At 39.5% G+C, this 22940-nt stretch overlaps 1 protein-coding gene across 2 annotated transcripts in view; it reads left to right on the top strand.

Moving 5' to 3' along the window:
- The window catches only part of uba7 (ubiquitin-like modifier activating enzyme 7), a 33276-nt gene that overhangs the window by 1296 nt on the left and 9040 nt on the right, over window positions 1-22940 (top strand). For both annotated transcript variants that reach the window (XM_014984590.2, XM_014984589.2), the window contains 19 exons: window positions 481-615; window positions 765-871; window positions 955-1045; window positions 1272-1404; window positions 1574-1671; window positions 1754-1903; window positions 2150-2314; window positions 2788-2892; window positions 3011-3091; window positions 3736-3891; window positions 4132-4297; window positions 4394-4590; window positions 4700-4764; window positions 6821-7031; window positions 9585-9659; window positions 10825-11026; window positions 11107-11189; window positions 13427-13519; window positions 14838-15029. In XM_014984590.2, the coding sequence (XP_014840076.2) occupies window positions 481-615; window positions 765-871; window positions 955-1045; window positions 1272-1404; window positions 1574-1671; window positions 1754-1903; window positions 2150-2314; window positions 2788-2892; window positions 3011-3091; window positions 3736-3891; window positions 4132-4297; window positions 4394-4590; window positions 4700-4764; window positions 6821-7031; window positions 9585-9659; window positions 10825-11026; window positions 11107-11189; window positions 13427-13519; window positions 14838-15029 (2505 nt within the window). The remainder of the gene's footprint in view (window positions 1-480; window positions 616-764; window positions 872-954; window positions 1046-1271; window positions 1405-1573; window positions 1672-1753; window positions 1904-2149; window positions 2315-2787; window positions 2893-3010; window positions 3092-3735; window positions 3892-4131; window positions 4298-4393; window positions 4591-4699; window positions 4765-6820; window positions 7032-9584; window positions 9660-10824; window positions 11027-11106; window positions 11190-13426; window positions 13520-14837; window positions 15030-22940) is intronic.

The raw sequence follows: 22940 nt of genomic DNA, 5'->3' as shown, positions 1-22940 counted from the left end.
TGTAATATAAATCTGCCTTACAAAATTGTACGCCAGTCTCATTTAGGGGCAGGAGCGGTTATATTTATTCATGTATTCACACCTTGATGCTGTTTTCAGTCACATTTTGTGACATATTGTGATGTGTTGATCGTTATATGTTCACTAGGATGTTGTAGTTATACTTTCAAATTCACACCAAATTATATACATTTCTTTTCAGTCCAATTATAACACAGTAAAATTTAGATCCAGTTAAATTCATCCGACTCCAGTCCTGTTGCGAATTCAGATCCACATGTGATCCCAAATATCTCAGCTACAAGACAGTCAGATTCACAATAATTTACATACAAACCATTTCAGTTCAGCTACAGGAAATGTCAGTGTGAACATTTTCCTTATTTCTCTGAGAACAGAGCACAGTGTGGATGCCAGGGATGAATGTTCAACCTGAAACACTGAAGCCGTCTTATTTTTATATTTTTGTTGTCCATTCAGTTTTTTCTGCATGAGTCTGATCTTGGTCGGAACCGAGCCACATCGTCCATCCCGCAGCTGACTGCGCTGAATCCACACGTGTTTGTGTCAGCGCACACCGGACCGCTAAATGAAGACCTTCTTCTAAACTACCAGGTGTTGTTTCATACATTCACTGGTGGCACATAAAGACTTCAACTTCCTCACCTGCAACAATAATGAGCAGAGAATTTACTTTCTTATTTAAACAAATGAAAGTATCTCCCTGTGGTTAACTTGCAGCTTAACACTTGTCGTTCTTCCAGGTGGTCGTCCTCACCGACTCCTCGCTGGATGATCAGAAGCGTTTTGGGGAGTTCTGCCATAAACATCGAATTAAGTTCATAGTGGTGGACACAAAAGGGCTCTGTGGGTAAGTGGGTGCATGCATACAGTGTGCAGTGAATTTGATACAGTGGTGATGAAGGATGTGTAAATTTTGATATGTTTTTGCAGCCAGTTGTTCTGTGACTTTGGAGATCAGTTTGAGGTCTTGGATCGGGATGGAGAGATGCCTGCATCACTTATGATTGACCGGATCACTAAGGTAAAAATGGCCTTATGTTTTTAGCAATCACAGCTGCTAATTGTGTAACACAACATCATGTTTAATGTGCTATTTGACAAATATACTATATACACAATAATGTTCAGAATTTTACAATTAACTGCCTTAGAGTGTCACTCAGTAGAGCTAACATGTGCTAGAATAATTCTTTTGCCACCATTTCTCTTTAGAATATTTTTCTTCGATTTGTTGGCATTTATTTCAGGACAATCCTGGAGTTGTCATCTGTGCAGATGACCAGAAACATGGACTTTTTGACGGCACTAAGGTCACTTTCTCTGAGGTCCAAGGCATGACAGAGCTCAACAGCATAGCCCCTGTGGAGATCAAAGTCTGCGGTTGGTGTTGCTTAACTAAAAACACTTTGACTTGCTTTTTAGTTTTCTTAATTGGTTGCAACACAATTAAGAATGTGACATTCTTCACATGCCTAACCCTCAGGAGAGGACCAAAGTAAAATGCTCTTTATGTTTCTGTCTGTTTTTTATTTGTCACCTCGATCACCAGGTCCGTATTCCTTCAGCATCTGTGACACTTCCAGCTTTTCCAGTCATGAGCGAGGCGGAGTGGTGACTGAAGTTAAGCAGCCTCTCACGCTGAATTTTGTAGGTGTTGACTGTTTCAAGATTACCTTTTAAAAAGAAACATCCCGCCCAGGAGGTAAAATATTACCAACATGCTTTGCAGAAACCACTGAGTGAGGCTCTTAAAGACCATCAACTACTGGTTTTGAATGACTATGGGAAAATATTCAGACATAACACTTTGCACCTGGCCTTCCAAGCCCTCCACAGATTTGTAAAGAAAGAGCAGCGGCTCCCTCATCCTTGGTCACAGGTTGGTACAAATGCCGTTTGATGATATAATGACATTGCTGTAAAAACTAAAAAAAACTAAAGCTGTACTTTGTATTAACTCAGATTATTTGCTTGATTTTAAAAGTAAGTTCTTAAACAAGTTTGACTAAACAACAATAATCAGAAGAAATCTGCTAGGAGTCAAATACTTTTACACATCCCTGTATAATGTAACCCATCTGGTTGTTTCATCTTACTCATTATAACTGCTCATTAACTCTTACAGTCAGACGCAGATTTGCTGCTTGACATCGTGAAAGAGTTAAATTCAGTCGCAGAACTGGACGAACTCGATGAAGCTGCAGTGAGGATCTTCTCATACACCGCCCGGGGAGATCTGGCTCCCATGAACGCTTTCTTTGGAGGCCTGGCTGCTCAGGAAGTCATTAAGGTGAAGTCAAACATCTCAAATGAAACTCTTTTTTTACGCTGTTGCCCCGTATTGCAATGGCTCTACACACTGAAAGAGCTCAGATCAGATCTTTGATGTCTGATCTAGAGACACTAGTAAACTGTGGCTAGAGATGCACCAATCAGGCTGTTTACTGGCAGACACCAACTTCTGATTTTAATTGAGGTTGGACCAGTAGTGAACCCATTGCGTGTATCAAATCACATACTCCCATCTTTTGTTTGATTTGTATTCAGCTAAAATAAGTGCATGACAGTACATGCTGTTGTTTATTAAACTGTTTAGGAACTAAAACTAGTTGCAGTTCTTAGTCTTTTTGCATGTAGTGAAAAATGATCAAATCTCTGCCAGATTGATAGGTGCATACCTGTTTGTGGCTGATCCATGTACCTTTACATGTTCTGATATACTTCCAATCTCATCTTTTTCGACTTCTTTAAATATTTCTGCAGGCATCCAGTGGAAAATTTACCCCTCTCCAACAGTGGTTTTATTTTGATGCCCTGGAATGTCTTCCTGAAGATGGAGGTCGTCTGCAAGAGAGCTCATTCTTATCAGTAAGTGAAATGATTGCTTTAATTTAAGTCTTGCTGACCCACTAACCTTGTCAATAAGTCAGTGTTTTGATTGGTGATTACTCCGTGATTTCAGCTCTTCCTTTTATCTCTCTGATAGAAAGGCACAAGGTACGACGCGCAGATCGTTGTCTTCGGATCAGAGTTTCAGCAGAAGCTCCTGAACCAAAAGTATTTCATGGTGAGAAAAGTTTAAACGTATGTCCAGCAGAGGGCAGACGTTCCTTGGGAAATGCCCAAAATCCTGTTTGTGCTATACTTTGATCTCCTGAGGGAATGATGACACGTACAGGAAATGGGATCCACTTCCTGGCAGGGAGAACCGTTTGCTATAGAGGTCACTTAAAAGGGCTCAGTCCTATCTCTGTTTCCTGTCAAAGCTTTACATTTCCCTGCTACTCATTGGCTGCATGCTTGTTTTTATTTTTTGAAGAGGATGTTGTGTGCTATTTGGGGTTTTACTCACTGTAAGAGCTGAACATACCAGTAATAAATTAAATCAGGGCTGCAGAATATTAGGAACATGTTGCAATTAAGTTGCAATCAAACCATATTTTTCCCAGTCTTCTGGGAAAAGGTTTACACTCTTACTCACCAAATATATCTCTAGTTATTTATAAGTAAATCCAAATGGTCGAATTTATTATTGGTAGGAAAGGCTTGCACTTGAGATCCACTGTACTAATGAAATACAACATTTCATAATGTAACTCTGAATAAAATAATTCCTGCAATGTGATGAGCGTAAAAGATCACGATGAAAACGAGTTATTGTGTTGATTCGGTTGAAAAAAACATGTGGGAATATTTTGTTTGTTTCTTAAGGTTGGAGCTGGCGCTATCGGCTGTGAACTGCTTAAAAACTTTGCTCTTATTGGGATCGGAGCAGGAGAGAAAGGCCGCATCACTGTAACGGACATGGACTTCATCGAAAGATCCAACCTGAATCGCCAGTTTTTGTTCAGATCTAAGGATATTGGGGTGAGAAGTAACACAAAATGCATCTGTATTTTTAAGAGCCAGACATGTTGCATGATTGCTCTAGTTTAACCCACATTAAGTGGAAACGTCACCAGTTTTCAATGTTAAAATTGTCTAATGGTCTTTCTTTCAGATTATGTAACTCATATGTAAAAATACCCAAATGAAGTCTTCACTAAGTTCTTCACTTTCTCTTTTTATTGTCAGACATTTCTTATCTGCTCTTGTCTCCCCAAACAGAAACCCAAATCTGAGGTTGCAGCCAAAGCAGTGGCAGAGATGAACCCCCAGATTAAAATCACCGCTCACCAGAACCGCCTGGACCCCGACAGCGAGGGAGTATACGACTACAGCTTCTTCATGGGCCTGGATGGAGTGGCCGCAGCCCTTGATAACGTGGAAGCTAGTAAAGCCCATCGGCGTTATGAGATCGATCCCTCATTGCCGCAATGTGGCGAAAATACATTTTAAAATGGTCAATCCTTTCTTTGTGGGCTCCCAGGGGTTTATCTCGATAAGCGCTGCGTTCAGCACCAGAAGCCGATGCTGGAGGGGGGAACTTTAGGAAGCAAAGGTCATACTCTGGTGGTGGTGCCTCATCTGACTGAGTCCTACGGGCCGGCCAAGTCGAGCTCCGGTAACGCCATCCCGCTGTGCACTCTGAAGAACTTCCCACACCGAATTGAGCACACGCTGCAGGTACGCACTGAGCTCCTTCGCTTTGTGTTTGTCTTTATTAAAGTGAAAAGTTGTGTATCCAGGTGAATAATAGTCAAACTGCGACTGTGCCAACATGTTATTGTTTCAGTGGGCCAGAGACCAGTTTGAAGGACTGTTTAAACAAACACCTGAAAATGTGAATCTCTTCTTGAGGTGAGGCAAGACTTCAGCTTCACCGGATCTAATTTAAGTTCAGAACTGGGTTTAGTCATCTTCCTAATTCTTTTACAATAACATGGAAATACATTTTTTTACCAAACTCATTAAACCTACTGAAATGTCAGCTTTTCAACATGATCACATTACAACCACAAACTTTAATTTTATTTTATCGATCTGCACAAAGTGGTGCACAATTGTGAATCGCAAGTTAAATTACGCGGTTGTCTCAAAAGTGGGATTTTTTACTCTGATGCCCCAAAATAAAATCTACTGTTACCATTTGCCTGTCAATAGAGTTCACCTGTGTGGAACGAGTGTGACCTAACGGCAAACATACCAAGGGACAGCCATAACTAGAGAGATTCATAGCTTATTCATAGTTTATTGGCGATTCACTCCACAAATTTGTCATTTGTGAAAGTGTTGTGATATAAAGCCTTGTTTACATCAAGCTGTTAAGGAGCGATACAGAAAACGTGTACAGATGAGACCAAAACTACACTTTTTGACAGGCATGATAAATGTAATCGGTGAGGAAAAACTTACACTTCACTTGTGACGGGAAGACGGATGGAGCTAAATGCAGGGAAATCCTGGAAAAAAAGAAATCTTGTTGGAGAATGTTAAAGATTTGAGACTTGAGGTAAACATTGACCCTCCAGCAGGACAGAGACAAGCAGAGCAATAACGGAAAAGTCTGGATTAGAGTGTATTAATGGGTTAATACAAACACCAGGCCTAAATGTAGTTAAGAATTTATGAGTATTCAAAAGACAGGATTTGAAAAGTGAGAACTGAATGAATTTCACAACCACTCCCCACCCAATCTGACTGAGACTGAGCTCTCTCCAGACCCGTACAGACAAGCCCTCAGGCAATTGTATTTGCCGCAAATTGTAGTTCAAAACAATATTGACTCATCAAGCTGTCATATAATGTGAAATAGTTTGTCTGGTTTACAACTTGTATTTCTTTCATAATTTGTCAGTGTTTTTAGCTTATTTTACAAATAACACCTGATGTACTGAGTTTATCACAAAGCAAAACGCCAGAGCAAATAATCAGTGACAGTACTGAGCTTCAAGACCCAAACTCTGCGTGAGCTCTGAGCCTTTCTAATCCCGACATGTTTGAAATGTCTTTCTGTTTGTTTTGGTGAGATTTGATTCGATCCCCTGGACTCTCAGGTGCTTACACACTCACTCCAATAGAAACTGAAAGACACAGTTTAGAAAACTCTGGTATTTTCCATTGTACAAATAAAGCCTTCTGGACTTTTTTTTTTTTTTTTCCTGTGGACGGTCATCCATATTTCATTGTCCAGCAAATTGTGACTCATCATATATGAGGTCATGAAAATGAACTCTTATGTTTTGTTCCATTGTTTCCCCACCCTTGCTGCTACATGCAGAACTATGACTCTGAAAGTTCCTGTTCAGACATGTTTATGTGTAAAAGGTGGAATATCCCCCATCATCATGATGCATACAAGGTGACAGGAAGAGAGTGATCTGGAACATGTTAATAACTCAGAAATGAATTGGCCAAGTACGAGATTTTAGAGGAGCGCTGATCTGCATGGTACGAGTTAAGTAAACACTGATTTACGATGGATGTGAGTCAGAATAAGAGAATCAGAAAAATGCCTTCTGACTCTAAGGTCTGGTGAGCGCTTAGAGATTATCTGTGAGGATCAATTTTCTTGTTTTTTTTTTTCACACAAATTCAGTATTGTATTCTGGACTTTGACTGGTCCATTCTAATATGAATGTGCTTTCATCTAAACCATTGTAGCTCTGGTTGTGTCTTTAGTTCTATTGATTTGCTGGAAGGTAAACGCCTTCCAGAATGCGCCTGCATTTAGCTCTATCCATCCCCCCGCACTGACCAGATTAGCTGTCCTTTTCCATTCTTCTTTAATGGAAAGAAGTGTGAAATACCAAGCAATGGTTGTCCAGTCGGTATACTAGTTAGTGTTTGTTGGCGGACAGTTGTACTTTTGTGAACTGTAAGTCTGTTATTAAAAGCTGCTACCGGGATCCTGCAGGGATCCGAATTTCATAGAGCGGACTCTGACTCATGGGGATGCTGAGGCCCTGGAGATCTTAGGAGGCGTCTGCATCAGCCTTCAGGAGATGGAGGCTGGAGGCCACCGTCCAAAAAGCTGGGAGGACTGTGTGGGCTGGGCGCGCCGCAAGTGGGAGACTCAGTACAACAACGAAATCCGCCAGCTTCTACACTGCTTCCCTCCAGGAGAGGTAAAATCCCAACCTCACAGTCAGACGCCATCAACATGCAATTAATGTTGAAGGACACACAGGGGCGCTGTTGTTGTTTACACCAACTGTCTGTGTTAGTTATTTAAGCACTAAAAGCAACACAATTGGCATTGTATTTGTTCTTATGTGAGTAGACCAGTGGAAAACCAGCAGTGATAAATATCTCAGAGGTGATTCTGAGGGGTTGAAGCAAGCAGACAGAGTGATGTCACTCTGGTGTGGGGGGTGGGGTCACAGATCGGTATCAACCCAAACAAACCCTCACTAAACCCAGTTTCTGACCCCCAGTTCCTGCAGTTGGCCCTGTCGTGCTATCACAATGTCCTGCACAGTTATGGAAATTCCTCTGACTGTTCTATTTTTTTTTTTCCCCTTTCCTAATACGTCTGCTCAAATATTTATAGAAGCGTAGAGACTTTCCAGAGCGTCTCTTTAGAAAAGCAGAACTTTTCTGGCTTTGTATCTTTATTGTTTTGCGTAACAATTACAAAACCTAATCCTGCAAACAGTAGTTACTGCTGCTGCTTCGGGTGTATTTGTTCTCTTTTTTCCACCTTTAAATTATGCAACAGTTGTAGTTCCATTGTTCTTGTGGAAAATCGCTCAATACCGCAGACTGTTTGAGGAACTATGATAAGGTTACTGATGTCAGTCATCTGTCAACTTCCAACCTGACACTTACTGGTCATAGATAAACATAGACAGGATGCAGCAGCTACTACTGGTCAGAAGTCTTTACTTACAGTCTTAAGGCCATACAGCAAAGTATCAAGCCAGATTTTAAAGCTCCAGTTTATGATTTTTACTATGCGATTAGCAACAGGCTACACTCCCTCGCATATATTTTATGTTTAAAAAGTCTGTTGCAGAGACCAAAAACAGAAATATCATGTTTACAAGTAAAAGCAAAATTTAAGGTTTTCCTTCAACGAAATGCACACATCTTAAAAGACAAAGAAACAGAACAAGGGATGCGGATCAAAATGTTAACAGAATGTTTCAAAGACCAAACCAAAGGCGTCACTGATTTCATTTGGGTTTTGTTTTTCTTTAAATTACCATTTCCTGCTGTAAACAAAATACCTTCTTGTTTGAGCATCTTTATCCAGCATACAGCTCCCACCTCAGATGTCGGCACCCCTATAAAATATGCATATAAAACTTGTAATTAACCAATTTGATGCTCCAGTAGCGTAATCTCATTCTCATTCTTTTATCACATTTCTTCCCTTCTCCCTCAACTGCAGCTTCGAAAGATAAACACATTTGTTTTAGTTGGATCTCATGCTCTCTTGTCGTTCCCGTTTAGAAGAATAAGAAATTATCAATCCTGTTGTATCTGGACAACATTATCATATGAGTTTAATCTTTTTAAAGAGAATTTTTTTTTTTTAAAAAAAGACCTTCTGCTTTTGATCATCCCTGTTGTTTCTGAGCCATCCTGCAGTGAAAACTGGAACAACCAGAAAGACACTCGCTCCGTCTCCACTTGTGGACCATTTGGCAACATCAAAGCTGCCAGACCTTTTGTTCTTTTATCAGACTGACAAACTGCATCCCAGTCAGCACACACCTGATAATGATATAATTTGTAGCTTCAGGAACAAACAAGGTTGGATGTAACATACAACAAATATAAGAAATTACATCCTACTCATATTTTAAATTTCGCCAGTTAAAAGACGTTATAGATCTTACTTAGTGTCTGAACAAGCCTGGAATTTGAGTTGGGTGTTCTCTGGGTCTTGATAAGCTGTGAAAGGTAAACAGTTTAATGCAACAACATTAAGCAATTTTTTCCAGATATTATTTATAATATCTAAAAGTTCCACTTGGAAATAAATATTATTTGGTACTGGAATATCTGAAAGTCCACCTTCTATAATGTGAGTAAGGTTTACAAAATAGTCTTTATATACCAAGACCATTATGTTTTTCCAAATGAACATTTTCTTAAATACTTTTTAATCTTTTAATCAGTTAATTGTGATTTAACTATTTTTCCCAGGGGTTTTGGTTTGTTTTAAATCCTTAATGAATGAAATCATAATTTGAAAACTGCTTTTTGTATTTACTCAAGTTATCTTTATCTCATACTAAGATTTGAAATGTAATGTTTCGGATTCTTGCGTCATACTTTTGTCTCACTCAAAAGTTTTCCTTTTGACTGACCCCCAAACTCGAGAAATGTGCAAACGCTTTCTGACAGAACTGTACTTCCCTATGCAAAGCATGACCACTGCAGGAACTTCAGCCAGGAATTGGTCAACATTTACATTTTTACATTAGAAAATCAGGCAACTCTGGAAATTTGAACCTGGAAAGGGTCAACATTTAACAAAAAAAAAAAAAATCATGTAGAAACCCTGGAAATGCCCCTGAATCCAGAAGATTTGACAGCTTCCTGACCTATTGGCATGAATTGTGGTGCTTTGCACTGAAGTGAATGACCAATAAACTAAATCCACAATGATTTTACAGCCGTTCATCATTGTGATAAAGGGATTTTCTCCTGCTTCCTCTCCTTTTTAGTTGACCTCCAATGGTTTGCCCTTTTGGTCTGGATCCAAGAGATGCCCTCATCCGCTGACATTTGACCCTAACAATGTGAGTAGAGTTTGATCCAATACAAGGCAGTCACCTAACTGATGAACGTAAAGGAAAAGCGGCAGTGTTTTTTGAAAGCAGTTCACATTCCTTCTTTATCTTGTCTGATAGTGACCTTAAAGTGATTACCTAGGCTCCAAACGCACAGTAATGATTTGCTGATCACTTACACCAATACCCTTGATAACTAAGTTGTTTACTTGTCTCGCAATAAACCGGCAACATCACGTATGCCCAGTGGCAATAGTGGACTGCCAGCAACCAAAATACTAAAAATGTGAACAAACGTGTGATCAGTAGGTGCTGAAACAGAATTTTACTACTGACAGCTGTTCTTATGGCTGGATTGAAGTGAGTGTTGTACGTTAATGTGAAGTGACAGGATTCAGAAACACATTTTCTGCAAAACTATGTGTGTTGCAAAGAAGACTGAATCTGGAATTTGTGTAACAGCCACCTCCTGTTTTTTTATTGGACAAAACACGGCCTTAAGGTTTTTCCCCTTAGTGCCATTCTTCTCCCTCTTCACCTTTTTTGTTAATCCGACTTCAACAGTATTACTCTCAAGGCGAATCTGTTCAATAGTCTCAATTCTTGATTCATTTCACAGTCGTGGTTATGACAGCACGCTGTGCATTTTATGTAATAAAGCCTTAAGAAAGTGGAGAAGGAGTTGACATGTGCTATGTTTTCTATTCAAAAATAATTAATTGGCTAAAATCTTAAACTCTTTTCCACTGTCATAACAGTATTTGTGTGTAGAATTTTGAGGAAAGAGAGATTACCTTAAAACAATTTGGAATAAAATTGTTTGCTATGTTAGGCTGTTACATAACAAAATGTGGAAAAAGAGAAGTGCTGTGAATACTTGCCAATGGTGTTTGCAGTCTCTTTGGCTTCATGTTCCCTGTTGTAAAGAAACAATGGTTCACACAAGGTTTCAAGATTACAAAAACAAGTTTGAAGTGTTTATACTTGCTCCTCCAGATTCCATTTGAGCATATGTGGGATGAGCTCGACAAATATTTTCAATCCAAAACGGTATCCCAACACGTCGGTCTCAGTCTTTATGGCTATTTTGACAGCAAAAGCAGGAACAAGACACTAAGTAGATGGTCATATTGTTATCACTGTTTGGTGTTTGCATTTGAATTATGTGTTTCAGACAACCCACATGGAGTATGTGGTGGCAGCAGCCAACCTATACGGGCAGATCTATGGGATCGAAGGGACAAGAGACTGTGCTGCGATCAAAAACACCTTAGAGAGAGTCTCAGTTCCACCATTTAGCCCAAAGTCCTCCGTAAAAATTCACCTCACTGACAAGGAAATGGAGGAGGACAGGAAAAAGGAGGGTGATGACACTGGTAGGTTAGCTTCTGATGCTTTTCACTTTTAGCTAATATAATCTCCCTGGGTCTTCAGCCTCTTTCCATCTCCCCTGCAGACAAAGCCCAACTCGAGGAGCTGAAAGGAAAGTTGTCCTCACTGAAGAGCGCAGCTCAGATGTACCCCATTGACTTTGAGAAGGTATGTTGGTGGGTACAATGATAGCTCTGCTGCACACTTTAGAGAGGCTGCAGGTGGTGACAGCATGGCGACTGAGCCTTAGCAGGGAGCAACACTTAAATCTATAGGTGCTTTCATATCGTGTCTTTTTCCGACGTCCTTTGAGCCTCAGAGAGCTGAATCTTAGCCAGTGCTTGACCATTCATTAAAACAGAGCTCGATTGTGTTGTGTCTTCACACAGAATATGTTGGCTTGGAGCAGAGGCAGATGTTTTAGAAATTTCCTTCCTGTTTTCAGAAATGTGGAAAGAGGAAAAGTTGAGTCAGTCGGTTCATTAAAAGAAGCTGAGTGTTGAATTAGGTTTTTCCTGAAGTTTGTCCATAAGGTTTAACCGCCTCACTTTGTATGAAATTCAGTCGTATTTACTTTTGAAGCAGCTTCCTAAATGTTTGAAACTTGGACTTTTATTGGCGGTGCACTAGTAAACTTTTTCCAGTGTTTTCAGCTTCATGCTAACCAGATGCTTCATCAGAGTAAGCCACAGCGTCATCTACTTTTATATCGTCTTTATCTAAGATGGTAATGCAACTGAGATTAAAAATCACTTTTCAAATGAACTAGCTGGCCAAAATGTGCAATATAATAACAGCATTTTTATTTTTGTGATGATTTCTCTGGTAAACCATGAAGATAGTAATAAATGGACCGTATTAGAGCCATGAATCAACTTTCTAATCACACCCCTACCTTCAGGCATTCTTAATCGTACGGATGCAGACACTCCCTAAGGATCCTGGGAAGTTCTTCAAATGTCTTCCTGAGCATTTTTTTCTGTTTGAATTCATCCTCCTAAGAAAGGAAGTGGTAGTGATTTCACAGTCAGAAAAAAAAGCTCTCTATAGTCTGATGTTTTAGCACTCTTGTTTTGTGTTGTAGTAAGTAAGTTTGTTTCAGTGTCTGACTAAACAGTCTCACTTTTAGACAGAGGCAACAAAAAGTTTCTACAAAGTGCTGTTTGATCAACATTTCCTTTGTTTCTTTAGTGTAAGCTCTTAAAAAGGGACCTAAGAGGTCAAGGTGCTTTCCTTGTATAGAAATGTTTAAAGAGAAGCGGATCCTTGGGGCTTCTGCACATCCTTTTCTATCACCTCATTAGTAAAAGGAATATGTGTGTTATAAAAAATAGTGCCTTTAGACCCCCAGATGTTCATCTTGAAAATTATTCTTGGAACTTAGTGGGCTCCAAAAATATGTTTGTATCAGTCCCTGATACAAACATAATTTTAAAACATCCAGTTGTTATTTGGAAACAGAAAAGTAAAACGGATTTAAACCATAGAACTAGCTGACCTGTGGTTTGTGACCTCAAAAATGTCCATTAACCCTAAATCTAAATGTAGGTCATCTTCACTTTAAGTCATGTTAACATCAATGAAAAGAAAAAATTATATTGTAGAATAAAAATAAATGTAAGCTAGTTTTTAATGACTTCTTTTGCTATTTTTTAAAAATTTTCCTTATTTTCAAAGTCAGACAATGCTGCTGCAGTATTTTTATTCTAAGGCCATTTGCACATCCTTATAAGAGGTGCCAGCCAGTAAATGCAGAAGACTCAGTTCATCGGGGACCACCTTGAGAAGGTGGTCCCCACAGAAGGCTGTGCTGCAGAATTACGTAGCTGATTAATAGAAGACCTGGCACGGATTTAAAAGGATGCCTGAAAGAGCTTCTGGTAAAATATTGTGTTAGTTCAGAAATGAAGGTGAGTGAGGTAAGTCATGTGCATATTGAATGTCCTCTTGAATAAAAAACAAGACTCCCAGACTCCCCTCTCTCAGTTGCATCCCTCCGTGCCCTGCTGATACAGTGGCTGGATGGAATGTGTGGAGGAGAGCTCCAGAGGCGTCAGGTTGCCAGTTAGCAGCGTCACCAAAGACCCCGGAGCTCTCCCTGAGTGACAGTCGGCCTCCTAGCTTTTGTAGAGCTGCATGACCTCACTGCTCACATCAGTCACAGCAGAAGTCTTCTTTCCACTGAATTGTGACATGGTGACCACAGTGACTCGAAGCAGACAGTTCACAAAGCAGGAAAACTGCATCAGATCCTTGGGCTGTCACATAACATGGGAATCAGGTTTATCTGATTCATTTGGAAACTGAGAAATTATTTATTTAGCGTTAAGTTTTACAAAGAAACATTGATTGTTTTTAAGTCCGTAGGACTGACCGATGTATTATTAACATCCCAACTCTTACAGGATGACGACAGTAACTTCCACATGGACTACATCGTTGCTGCGTCCAACCTGAGAGCAGAAAACTACGACATTCCGGCAGCTGATCGCCACCAGGTCTATATTTGCATTGTGCATTTCATACAATTAAACCCAGTGGTCCCATAAAGTCACCTTGGCCAATGAGTTTATCGAGTTTCATAGTCTTCCTTTGGTCATTAGCTGCTTAAATACAGTCAGAAATCCTGAAAGAACTGTTGATCAAGACAACTTCATAACATCATAAAAACATCAAACTGAGGTAAAGCAAAACAAAACAGGACGGACCACTCAGGACTCCTGCCAGAGCATCACAAAGAAACTAAAAAAGAAAGAAAAATCAGAGCGACAGACTTCATCTCCTCCCCTGTGGCCGTGTTTTTAGCTGTCGCTTCGCACACCTGCCCTGAAGCTGCAGAAAGCAGCCTCCCCACCTATTGTTCCTGGAATGGGACTAATCATGGCACTTTACCTGCTGCCTGGAAGGTGACACCTGAGCTGGGCCTTGTTCCAGCTGCTGCTGCAGACACTCACCGCCAAGACAGATGGAGGCTCAGAGAGGGGCCGGGAGCCGTTGAGTGAGGGGAGACAAAGGAGAGACCCGCAGTGCCCCTCCCCTCCAGCCCTGTGTAATCACAGCCTTTACCACAGGCTGCATCTCGTTTCAAAATAACTTCAAACTTAGTCACCAGATCACATGATATATAGTATCAATTGTGCTCACTTTTTTATGATCTGAAGGCTATAAATTAGTTAGTATGTGACATAATTTAAGAGTGTGTCGTTAATCTGCAAAATCTCAATTGAAACAGTCTTTATGTGTTTTATAAACTGAATATAGCTGCATCTGAGATGTTTTTAGCCATGTAAGTAGTCAAGATATTAAAACTTTAAAATGAAACAAATCTATCTATATATATTTTCATTTATAAGTTCACTGCATCAATTTTTCTGTGCTATAAGAATATTCTAACAGCAGGCGTTTAGTAAAATGCATTCTTTGTTGGAAGTGGCATATAGAGCAAGATGTACAATATTTTAAACAAATCTGTTTGTGTGTATCCACTTATTCTGCATCATCAATCAGTGATTGGACATCAACAGTTTTTCTGACTGGTTATTCCTCTCTTCATGCATTTTGTAGTTAAAGTCCATGTTATCATTTTCTGCAGAGGAAAATCTTTCACTCTGTCTATTTAGCTGTTGCTTCATGTTATTCATGTGGTTAAATTGGACAAATACGTCGGAGTCCTGAAGCTTAATTTATGCTTTGTGAAATCATAACATTGAGCTTTTGAATTCTCTCTTTACTTTAACATCTTGAATATTTCTTCGACATGCCTGCTTGGCCTGCGGCGAAGCTCGGAAGTGAACTTCTCGTTGTCTCCTTTCGCAGAGCAAACGCATCGCCGGGAGGATCATTCCTGCCATCGCCACGACGACGGCAGCGGTGGCAGGCCTGATGTGCCTGGAGCTGTTCAAACTGATTCAGGGTCACAAGAAGATCGAGTCGTACCGCACGGCTTACCTCAACCTGGCTGTACAGTACTTTGTCCTGTCCCAGCCGTGCCGCCCACAGAGCTTCACAGTGAGTAGCGGCTTCCATGCAGCCACAGCCGGTCTCAGTTAGAGTCTGTAAGGCTTTACGGAAAACATCCATAAAAGCATCCAGTCACACAAATCCTGAGCGAAGCACTTTGTACAGTCAAACAGACCCTTACTTTATGTACATTCATCATTTAAGTCGGTCTACTTCAGGAAAAATGTGTTTACTTCTGTTTGAAGTGATGTCCCTCCTCTTTGGGTGGAAAGTATTAAGTCATGAATGAACGCTTTCAGAGCGAGAGGCCACTGCAAACTGCCTGTCTTTTACATGTAAGCCCAGTCTTTAAGCTGGCTCAGCATAATCCTTAAGATATTTTAGTGCAAGTAAGACAGAAACAGAGCCAGGCTTGCCTCTCTGTTTGGACACGAGGTGAACTCGAGCCAACTGTAAGCTGATAAAAGAAGACTCTTCTAGGGTCAGATACAAGCTTGTGACTGATGTTAAATGAATGTGTCTGTTGAGGATTCATTCAATATTTCAACTAACTCATGCAACACTATTACCCATCAGACTTCAAAGCTAGTTAACTTTTGGGAATATATGCAAAATCATCGTCTTGTCTGTAGCTCACCTCCAAGTGTAATCAAAAACCAGCCGAGAATGTCAGCTTTCCCTGAGCCAGAGGTCGGTGAGTGCCACCAAATGGCGGGTAACTTTTCCTCTGTGTATCTTAAGGGTCCAGTGAGGGGGCATGGAGACAGTGTAGATCTGGTTTCAGCTTCGGTTACAGGGAAAAATTCAGGATCTGCAAAAAAAAGGGCCGCCTTGATGACAGAAGCAGCTGTGACTTACTGCTCTTCAAAGGCTGCAGGCGTTCTCCGTTTCTCACGTTCAAACACATGCCGGTTCTAGCACTTTATTTCTGTAACGCTGTTATTTTTATCAAAGCGAATAAATCATTCCACTTCATCTTGCCAGTCGTAGATGCTAGAATTTCAAATCCTAAACCCTAAAAAGTCTTAGGATTGTTTTATTTACTGCACTTTTATTCTTAAAGCAAAACAAGAGCTCTTCCAGTTTGTGAGCCTCCTGTTGTGAAAGGTTTAACTTGCAAATGGTAGATTTTTGATCTCTAAAGTGCATCTCTCTTAGTCACAGAAAAGTAGATGCAGCTATCATAACATGATTCATATTCAAGAGATAGTTGTGCAATTTTTGGATTTTCCCCATCTGTCCTCTCTGAATTATTATTTTCTATTGCGCATCAAAACTGTTTATGCAATCTTTGCTACAAGAATCTAGTTGTAAACATAATTTTTATCGTATTTCCACTCACTTTTTCTCACCTCAGTGAGCACAGGAACACTGATGATAGAGAAGAAAGCTAAAGAAGTAACTGAGAGCAATAAAACAATTATCTTTGTTTCCCAATTATTTGTTTGAACTGACGTTGAGTGAAATCTGTTAAATTACTTTTCTTGTTTTAATGACCAGTCCTCTGTAATGACTGCAGCCCTAAGGAGACAGTTCATGCTCTCACTCAGTCCTAACCGCGGGAGGTCTTGGTCTAGCGGTGGGGATGTAGTCGTCCAATCAGATGTTGGAACCCCTGTGCTGCAGTGTGTGGAGAGTAGGACTCCAACCCCCAATTAGCCCAATATGCTTTTCGGTGTATGAATAAAAGTAAATGAAAGCACTAATTTGATTGCAATTATATAGTAAAGTTTTTGTATACATTATGTACTTGAGTACATCATTAAGAAGTGCATCGTATTCCTCAAGAACTTATTTATTGAATCTAATAATACTTTATATCTTTCTGAAAAGATTTAACATTGGAATTGCATTTTTTTTATTCAGCTATTAATTAAAGTCTAAGATTAGTCAATTCCTTGCTAACGTCTAAACTTTAAAATCTCGGAAGCTTTTCTGTTTTGTTTTGTTTTTTTGTCTCAGCACCAGAATCTCCTGATTCTGCCTTGTGGTCTAGACACTGTCACCAGAAAAATATAAACATAACATTAAACCTGGTTTGCTGTCTCAAAACATTTTAACCCTATGGATTATAAACTACTCTATGTTGAACTGAAATGTTCAAAGTGAGCATCTACATTGTTTCTGTACAAAAAATACATAAAAACCTTCAAAGGAAAAGCAAATCAAAGGTCTGGATGCTAATACTGTCTTATCTCTCTGGGTTTAGGCAGGGTTTTTTGCTGGCTGCTTTTGTTTCAACTTCAGACATGCAGCTGTTAAATATCACCAATCAGACATGCGGTATCAAGAGCTCAGATTACTTTTGCAATAACTTAGACCTCCCCCCTCATGAGCTCAGTCTCAGTTCATTAATATCAAGTAGCAACACTCACATCTCTCTGATTTGACTGCTGGCAAACTAAATGTTTGTCCAAACGTGCCAAATACTCACCAGTCACCCTGATGAGACTGGAACTGTTATGACTGCTGATACTGGAGGCTTATTTAAGGAACGTGTGTAACATGTAACTCTGTGCTTCCCTATTCCAAGCCATTCGTCCAGCAACCTAATCATTTTCCAGGGTTTCTTTGTTTTGTTTTAAAGCAGCTGTTTCCCAAAATAGGAAGTCTCTGTGTTTCGCTCTGCTCCTTCTCCTCTCTGTGGGTTTAGAAATATGTAAACAACCAGGAGATTGTCCTTGTCTGCTCACTGTAACTTTGTCACACGGCTCTTTCACTTTGGGAACCAAGGCCAAGAAAGGAAAGGTATAGCGTGTCTGGTGGGTTTACAGACAAACAAAATTCCTGGTTGTCTTTGGAGGCCAGTTCAAGATTGATTGAGCTTTGTGACCTAATGCCTGCTAAAGTGGGTAATTTACTGTCATGAAGGGATGGACATGCATCAGTAACAAGACTGTGGGATTTAAACGATGCTCAGTGTCCCACTAAGGGTCTAAATGTGTGCCGTGAAAATTTCCCACACATCATTACGCCAACAACCCTTAAAATATAAAACAAAAAATAAACAGATGCTTTCTTAATGGAACTTTCTTGCTTGATATATCTAAATAAGTATTTACTAAGTACGAGTGTAACAAAACATCAAGTAGGTTGATGAGTAGGTATAAGGGTAAGGGGGATGATATCGGCAGCACACAGCAGTACTGCTTTCTGTTAGGGCTTGTCTTTGTGGGCATGCTGAGGAACCATCTTGTAAAAAGAGCACAAACAAAACAAGATCTCATTAGCTCTTTTCAAACAGAGCTCGAAAAAAGCCTGAATCTTCTGTGTTGTACATAAGTGTCCTTTAGGAAAGTCAGAAAGGGGGCTTTAATTTGAGGAGTCTTTGATGCACCTCGGATGCACTGATCTACATCTTATGGTTTGGATTAGACCATTATCCAGCTTAAATCTGGTGATGTTGGAACAGATCATTGTTTCTGATCAAACTGAGTGAGATGTCTGTGTATCAGGGTTTAGTTGCTGTCACCATGTGGCTTGTCTGGTGAAGCAAATGCAAGATAATGTTAAATTGACAGTTAGTTTGTAGACATCTTGTTTCACATTTTTGGTACCCAGCAGAAAAACAAACAACGGAGACGAGAACAAGATGCAAACTATTTGCAAACAAAGTTAACAACTTGCTAACTCTTAGCAGCTGACAAAATTAAATCTAATCCTATGTGCTCATCAGATGCATAGCTGACATGTTTGCTCTCTGAACAAACTGAGACACGTCTGCTGCCACGTGCTTGTTCTAGTCTGCTCAGAGCTTTGGAGAGCCTCAGGAGGATGCAAAGTGGTTGGTCTTATTAAAATAATTTATGCTACAGACATTTTGCTTTTTTGTACACTAAATTATGTCAGAAGAAGCACATCATGAAACCTTACTCTAACACTGATGCAAAAACTGTGCCTCTTCGTTTTTGTTTTCAAGAAATTTGGGGGAAAAAAACAAAAAAAAAAAAAACTTGTATGTATGAGAAAACTACATTTATTTTGATATCTATGTTATCTATGCTACACTCTGTTTGGTCAGCGACAGCAACCAAACACAAACAGTGACAAACATAGAAAACGCTTGTTTTTGAATATGATGCACCAAAGTGTGAAAAAATATTTTTAATAGCTATTTCAATCTGCTGTGACTGATGTGCAGCTTCAATAAAATCTAAAAACATTACTTGAGGCAAGACAAGGACATGTTTCAGCTATGTAGTAAATTAGTCGATCCTCCGCCCCTGCAGCAGCTGCTCCAGCTCTCTGTACTGGTTTATGCTGCCCTTACTTGTCTGCCATGAAAAACTCCCTGTGCGCTGACTTTGCAAGAGGATTCTAACTTTGTGTGCTTTCAATCTCCCCACGTGAACCCTCGTCTGCATCGTAGCCCCTTAGTCATTCATTTAATTAACTGAACCGGAGTTCAGAACAAAGGAACCTCTAGGTCGACTTTTACACCTGCCTATTTTTTCTCTCATACTTACTGCTATAGACACATTGCATGTTATTGTTTACATCCGGACGTGCGCACAACAATGGAGGGGAAAACATGATCCTTTTACATGCCATCCATAGCCACCATGTCGCGGTATAACAATTCTAATTTAAACACCTGCTCTACTGATGATCTGTCAGAGAGGTGGTGTGTGGGTTGTTTTTTCTTTTTAACTGAAGCACACCAAATTCTGCAGCACATCTACATGTTAAGGTTGTCAAAGTCAAGCTAGCCTAACTGACCTGCCTCTCTCCCCCTCGCTATTTCTGTTCATTAAAACTTTGACCTGTGAAATGTGATTCCCTTGTTGTTACCATGTTGACAGTCATTGGCAAAGAACTGCGTACCTTTTTCTGTTATATATCAAGTGTACATTTAGGATTTAGTGTGTTGTGCTGACAACATGGCAGCTAAAACCAATGGTAGTCGTTGTCGCCGAGCAGTATTTTTTTTGCCCTCCAGCAGAGAAATGGGGGTGAGATCTTGCACATGTGACATCACGCTGCAACATGTCTATATTGTCCCCAGAATACGATGGAGATAAACTTATTACATTTACTTTCACAGCTTGTTTACAGTGTGCACCTTCGTGAAGCATGACAAAGATGCTGCGATTTACAGGAAGTTTGCGCTTCAAGATGTAGAAAATAATTACCACCCCACCAAGTGGCTTGTGATTTAAGTACCTCCATAATTGAAGGCCACACATCTGTGACACAAACGTCAGGGAATGGCGTAACAGAGTCTAACAAAAAGAGGTGGAAGGGGTGGTGGTGGGGGGGCTTCACCTCACATGTGGTTAAGTCTGCGTTTGGCCACCTTGGTCTGTGCCAGTAAAGAAACCTGGGGTGAACATGATCCAAGACCCTCTGGATTCCCAAAGGAGAGCAGAGAGCATTGTGCAGTTTGTAACTCAAGACCCCTGACATGAATAGAGCTGGAGGGATAATGACTAATCTGTGAACATCACATTGGGCGCATTGGGCCTTCTGTTGTTTTCCATGGTTTATTTGTTGGTTTTGTTTGCCTGCCCTCATGTTGTTCCATGTTGTATTGTTTTTACCTTCTGTTTTTTTTCTTCCTCATAAGGTGAACTTTCCGCTTTTTGTCATAACAGAATGACAAAAAGTAGTGCCTGTGGTCAGTTTGCTTATCCATGTGCCGTCAAGCAGGATGCCGTGCACAAGTGAAACAACATTTAAATTCAGATTATGGGAGAGATAACCAAACTAAAAAGGTAGATATACAGAGTTTTTTTTTAAATCAGAGTGTGTGGTACAGTTCATAAACTCAGCATCCACTCTCTCCCTTTTGTAGTTTAAAATGCCTCAGGCATTTTGTCTAGTAGTCTCTCTTTGAAATCATCTCCTATTATCTTCTCATCTCATAAATATTTAATCCAGAGGCATCTGGAAACAGGATATCATGACTTTTACCAAAACAGCTGCCCTTCAACTAACTGAAGTAGAGTCCAAATTTGGCTCCGTTTTCTGTGGGTTTGTCTGAAAACACTCCTCTGTGTGTGTCCTTGACTTCTGTACTGTTTGTTTTCTCATAATATTTTCATTTATGAAACATAATTGCTCTTCTGCAGTGTTCTACACACATTTACTTCCCATCATATATCAAATGAATATGAAGTGGACGTGTCAAACCAAGTCTAAGCCATCTTCTTAAATTGTTGTAAAATTAACAAGAACAATTTGTTCCTGCATTTTTCTTCCAATTAATTAGACTTGTTTACTTTTTGTTTAATGTATTACTAAATTTAATCTTTGGATTATTTTTTTTCCATTGCATCTAAATAGTGGGATCTTTGGAATTAAACAACATTGATCATTTTGTCATACTTGATCCGTTTGTCCCTGACTTTTATTTTGGTTACAAATAAGATTATTTTATGTGAAGTACTTCATGCTGACTAAAACTTTATGAGATAAAGTTATAGCAGGTTTGGTTTGATTAAAGGTCAGACTGTATTTTATTTTATAGTAATCAACTGAATCTGAACCACAAATAACAGTAAAAGGCTTAATATATATTTTTAATAAATGGTATACAGGTAAATTAATTCTGGAATAGTTTAGAATTTTATATATATATATATAATTTATCAAAATACTTAACAACCAAGAGACAAAATTTTCTGCAGTGGTTGATTTTTTTGGTTTGATATGGAGTACAATGTCTAAATGGTTTGTTTATTTGGAACTAAATGATGTGCATTCGATCCTATCTCTAACTCTTAATCAATTATGACCAAATACTATTTTACAATCTATGGATGTACTTTTAAAAGCTACTGATATTTTCATCAGTGCTAGGTCTTTGCTCTTATTTATCAAAAAGTATCAAAAATATTCAGTAACCAACCATTAAAAAAATAATTTAATTGAGCAATTGAACCTCTGCAGATTAAGCCTGTTTTGGAAAAGCATCAAGTGAGAGCAGCGCTGTTTGCTATAATCTGTCACCACTTCCCTACTTCACACCTGCTCACCAACTTGACTTTTTGTCTGCCTGACTTGACACTTCAGAGGTGAAACTGCTTCCAGGAGTCTTCAAGTCTTGTTTTAAAGAAGGATCTTTATGAATATGGTGGGACCTTGTTTTTAAGGTGTGTGCAGTTGATTCTGAAAAAGAAAGTTAAAGGTTCATTGGAGCTGCCAAAAAGAATACAGCCATGCTTGGTTCTGAAACTGTGCTGGAAATAAGTTGTTATTGTTATTGTTGCATTAATGTGGCATTATCATATAGCAGGAACCTTAACATAACATGGATGAACTTCAGTCAGCCATCTTAAATCTTTAGGCTGAATATTTTCTCTGAAAATTTGAATCATATGTTTTATAGTTCTGTCTTTCACCTGAAATAGGAACATCTTAAGTTTTTAAAATGATGCTCATATCACTTGGAAAAATTTGGGAGACATCATATGGGCTATTTCACAAACCTCAATAACATATAATAGGTCAACTTGTTCCAGTATTAATAAGTAATTAATTATAGATGCATGAATGGGTGGGTCAAACTGTCTCGACTAAAACCGCAGTCTCCCCAGCATTTAGTTCTTCTGCCGACTCCACCATGTCCCTGGCCCATTTGTCAGAGTTTTATTGACTCAGTACTCCAGCCCCGGGGTCATTTTCAGTCAGGTGGGGTGTCGTTATCTTCTCATTTGAAAGACAATCACATTGAGATTCTATTTGTTGTTTTACGCGTCAGTGGAAGCCTTTCAAAAGCAACAGACTGCTTTTAGTGTGTGTGTCAAACTCTGCGCTGCGCCGAGAAGTGCCTGTTGTGTTGCTGTCAGCTTCACCTCCTCCATCCTGAGGCAGCACATCAAAGAAAAGCTTATGAAATGAACTCTTTTATGTATTTATTTATTTATTTTACCTGGTTACCGCATTTTATATCTCACTCCGGTAGTTACTGTAAGGCTGAAATTATGCCCAGTGTTTGGAGATTTAGTCATCATAGTG

The sequence above is a fragment of the Poecilia mexicana genome, unplaced genomic scaffold (genome assembly GCF_051168715.1).
Source record: "Poecilia mexicana isolate PSO_F unplaced genomic scaffold, ASM5116871v1 scaffold_5, whole genome shotgun sequence".
NCBI classification, from domain to species: domain Eukaryota; kingdom Metazoa; phylum Chordata; class Actinopteri; order Cyprinodontiformes; family Poeciliidae; genus Poecilia; species Poecilia mexicana.
This window is presented reverse-complemented; position numbering and strand designations above follow the sequence as displayed.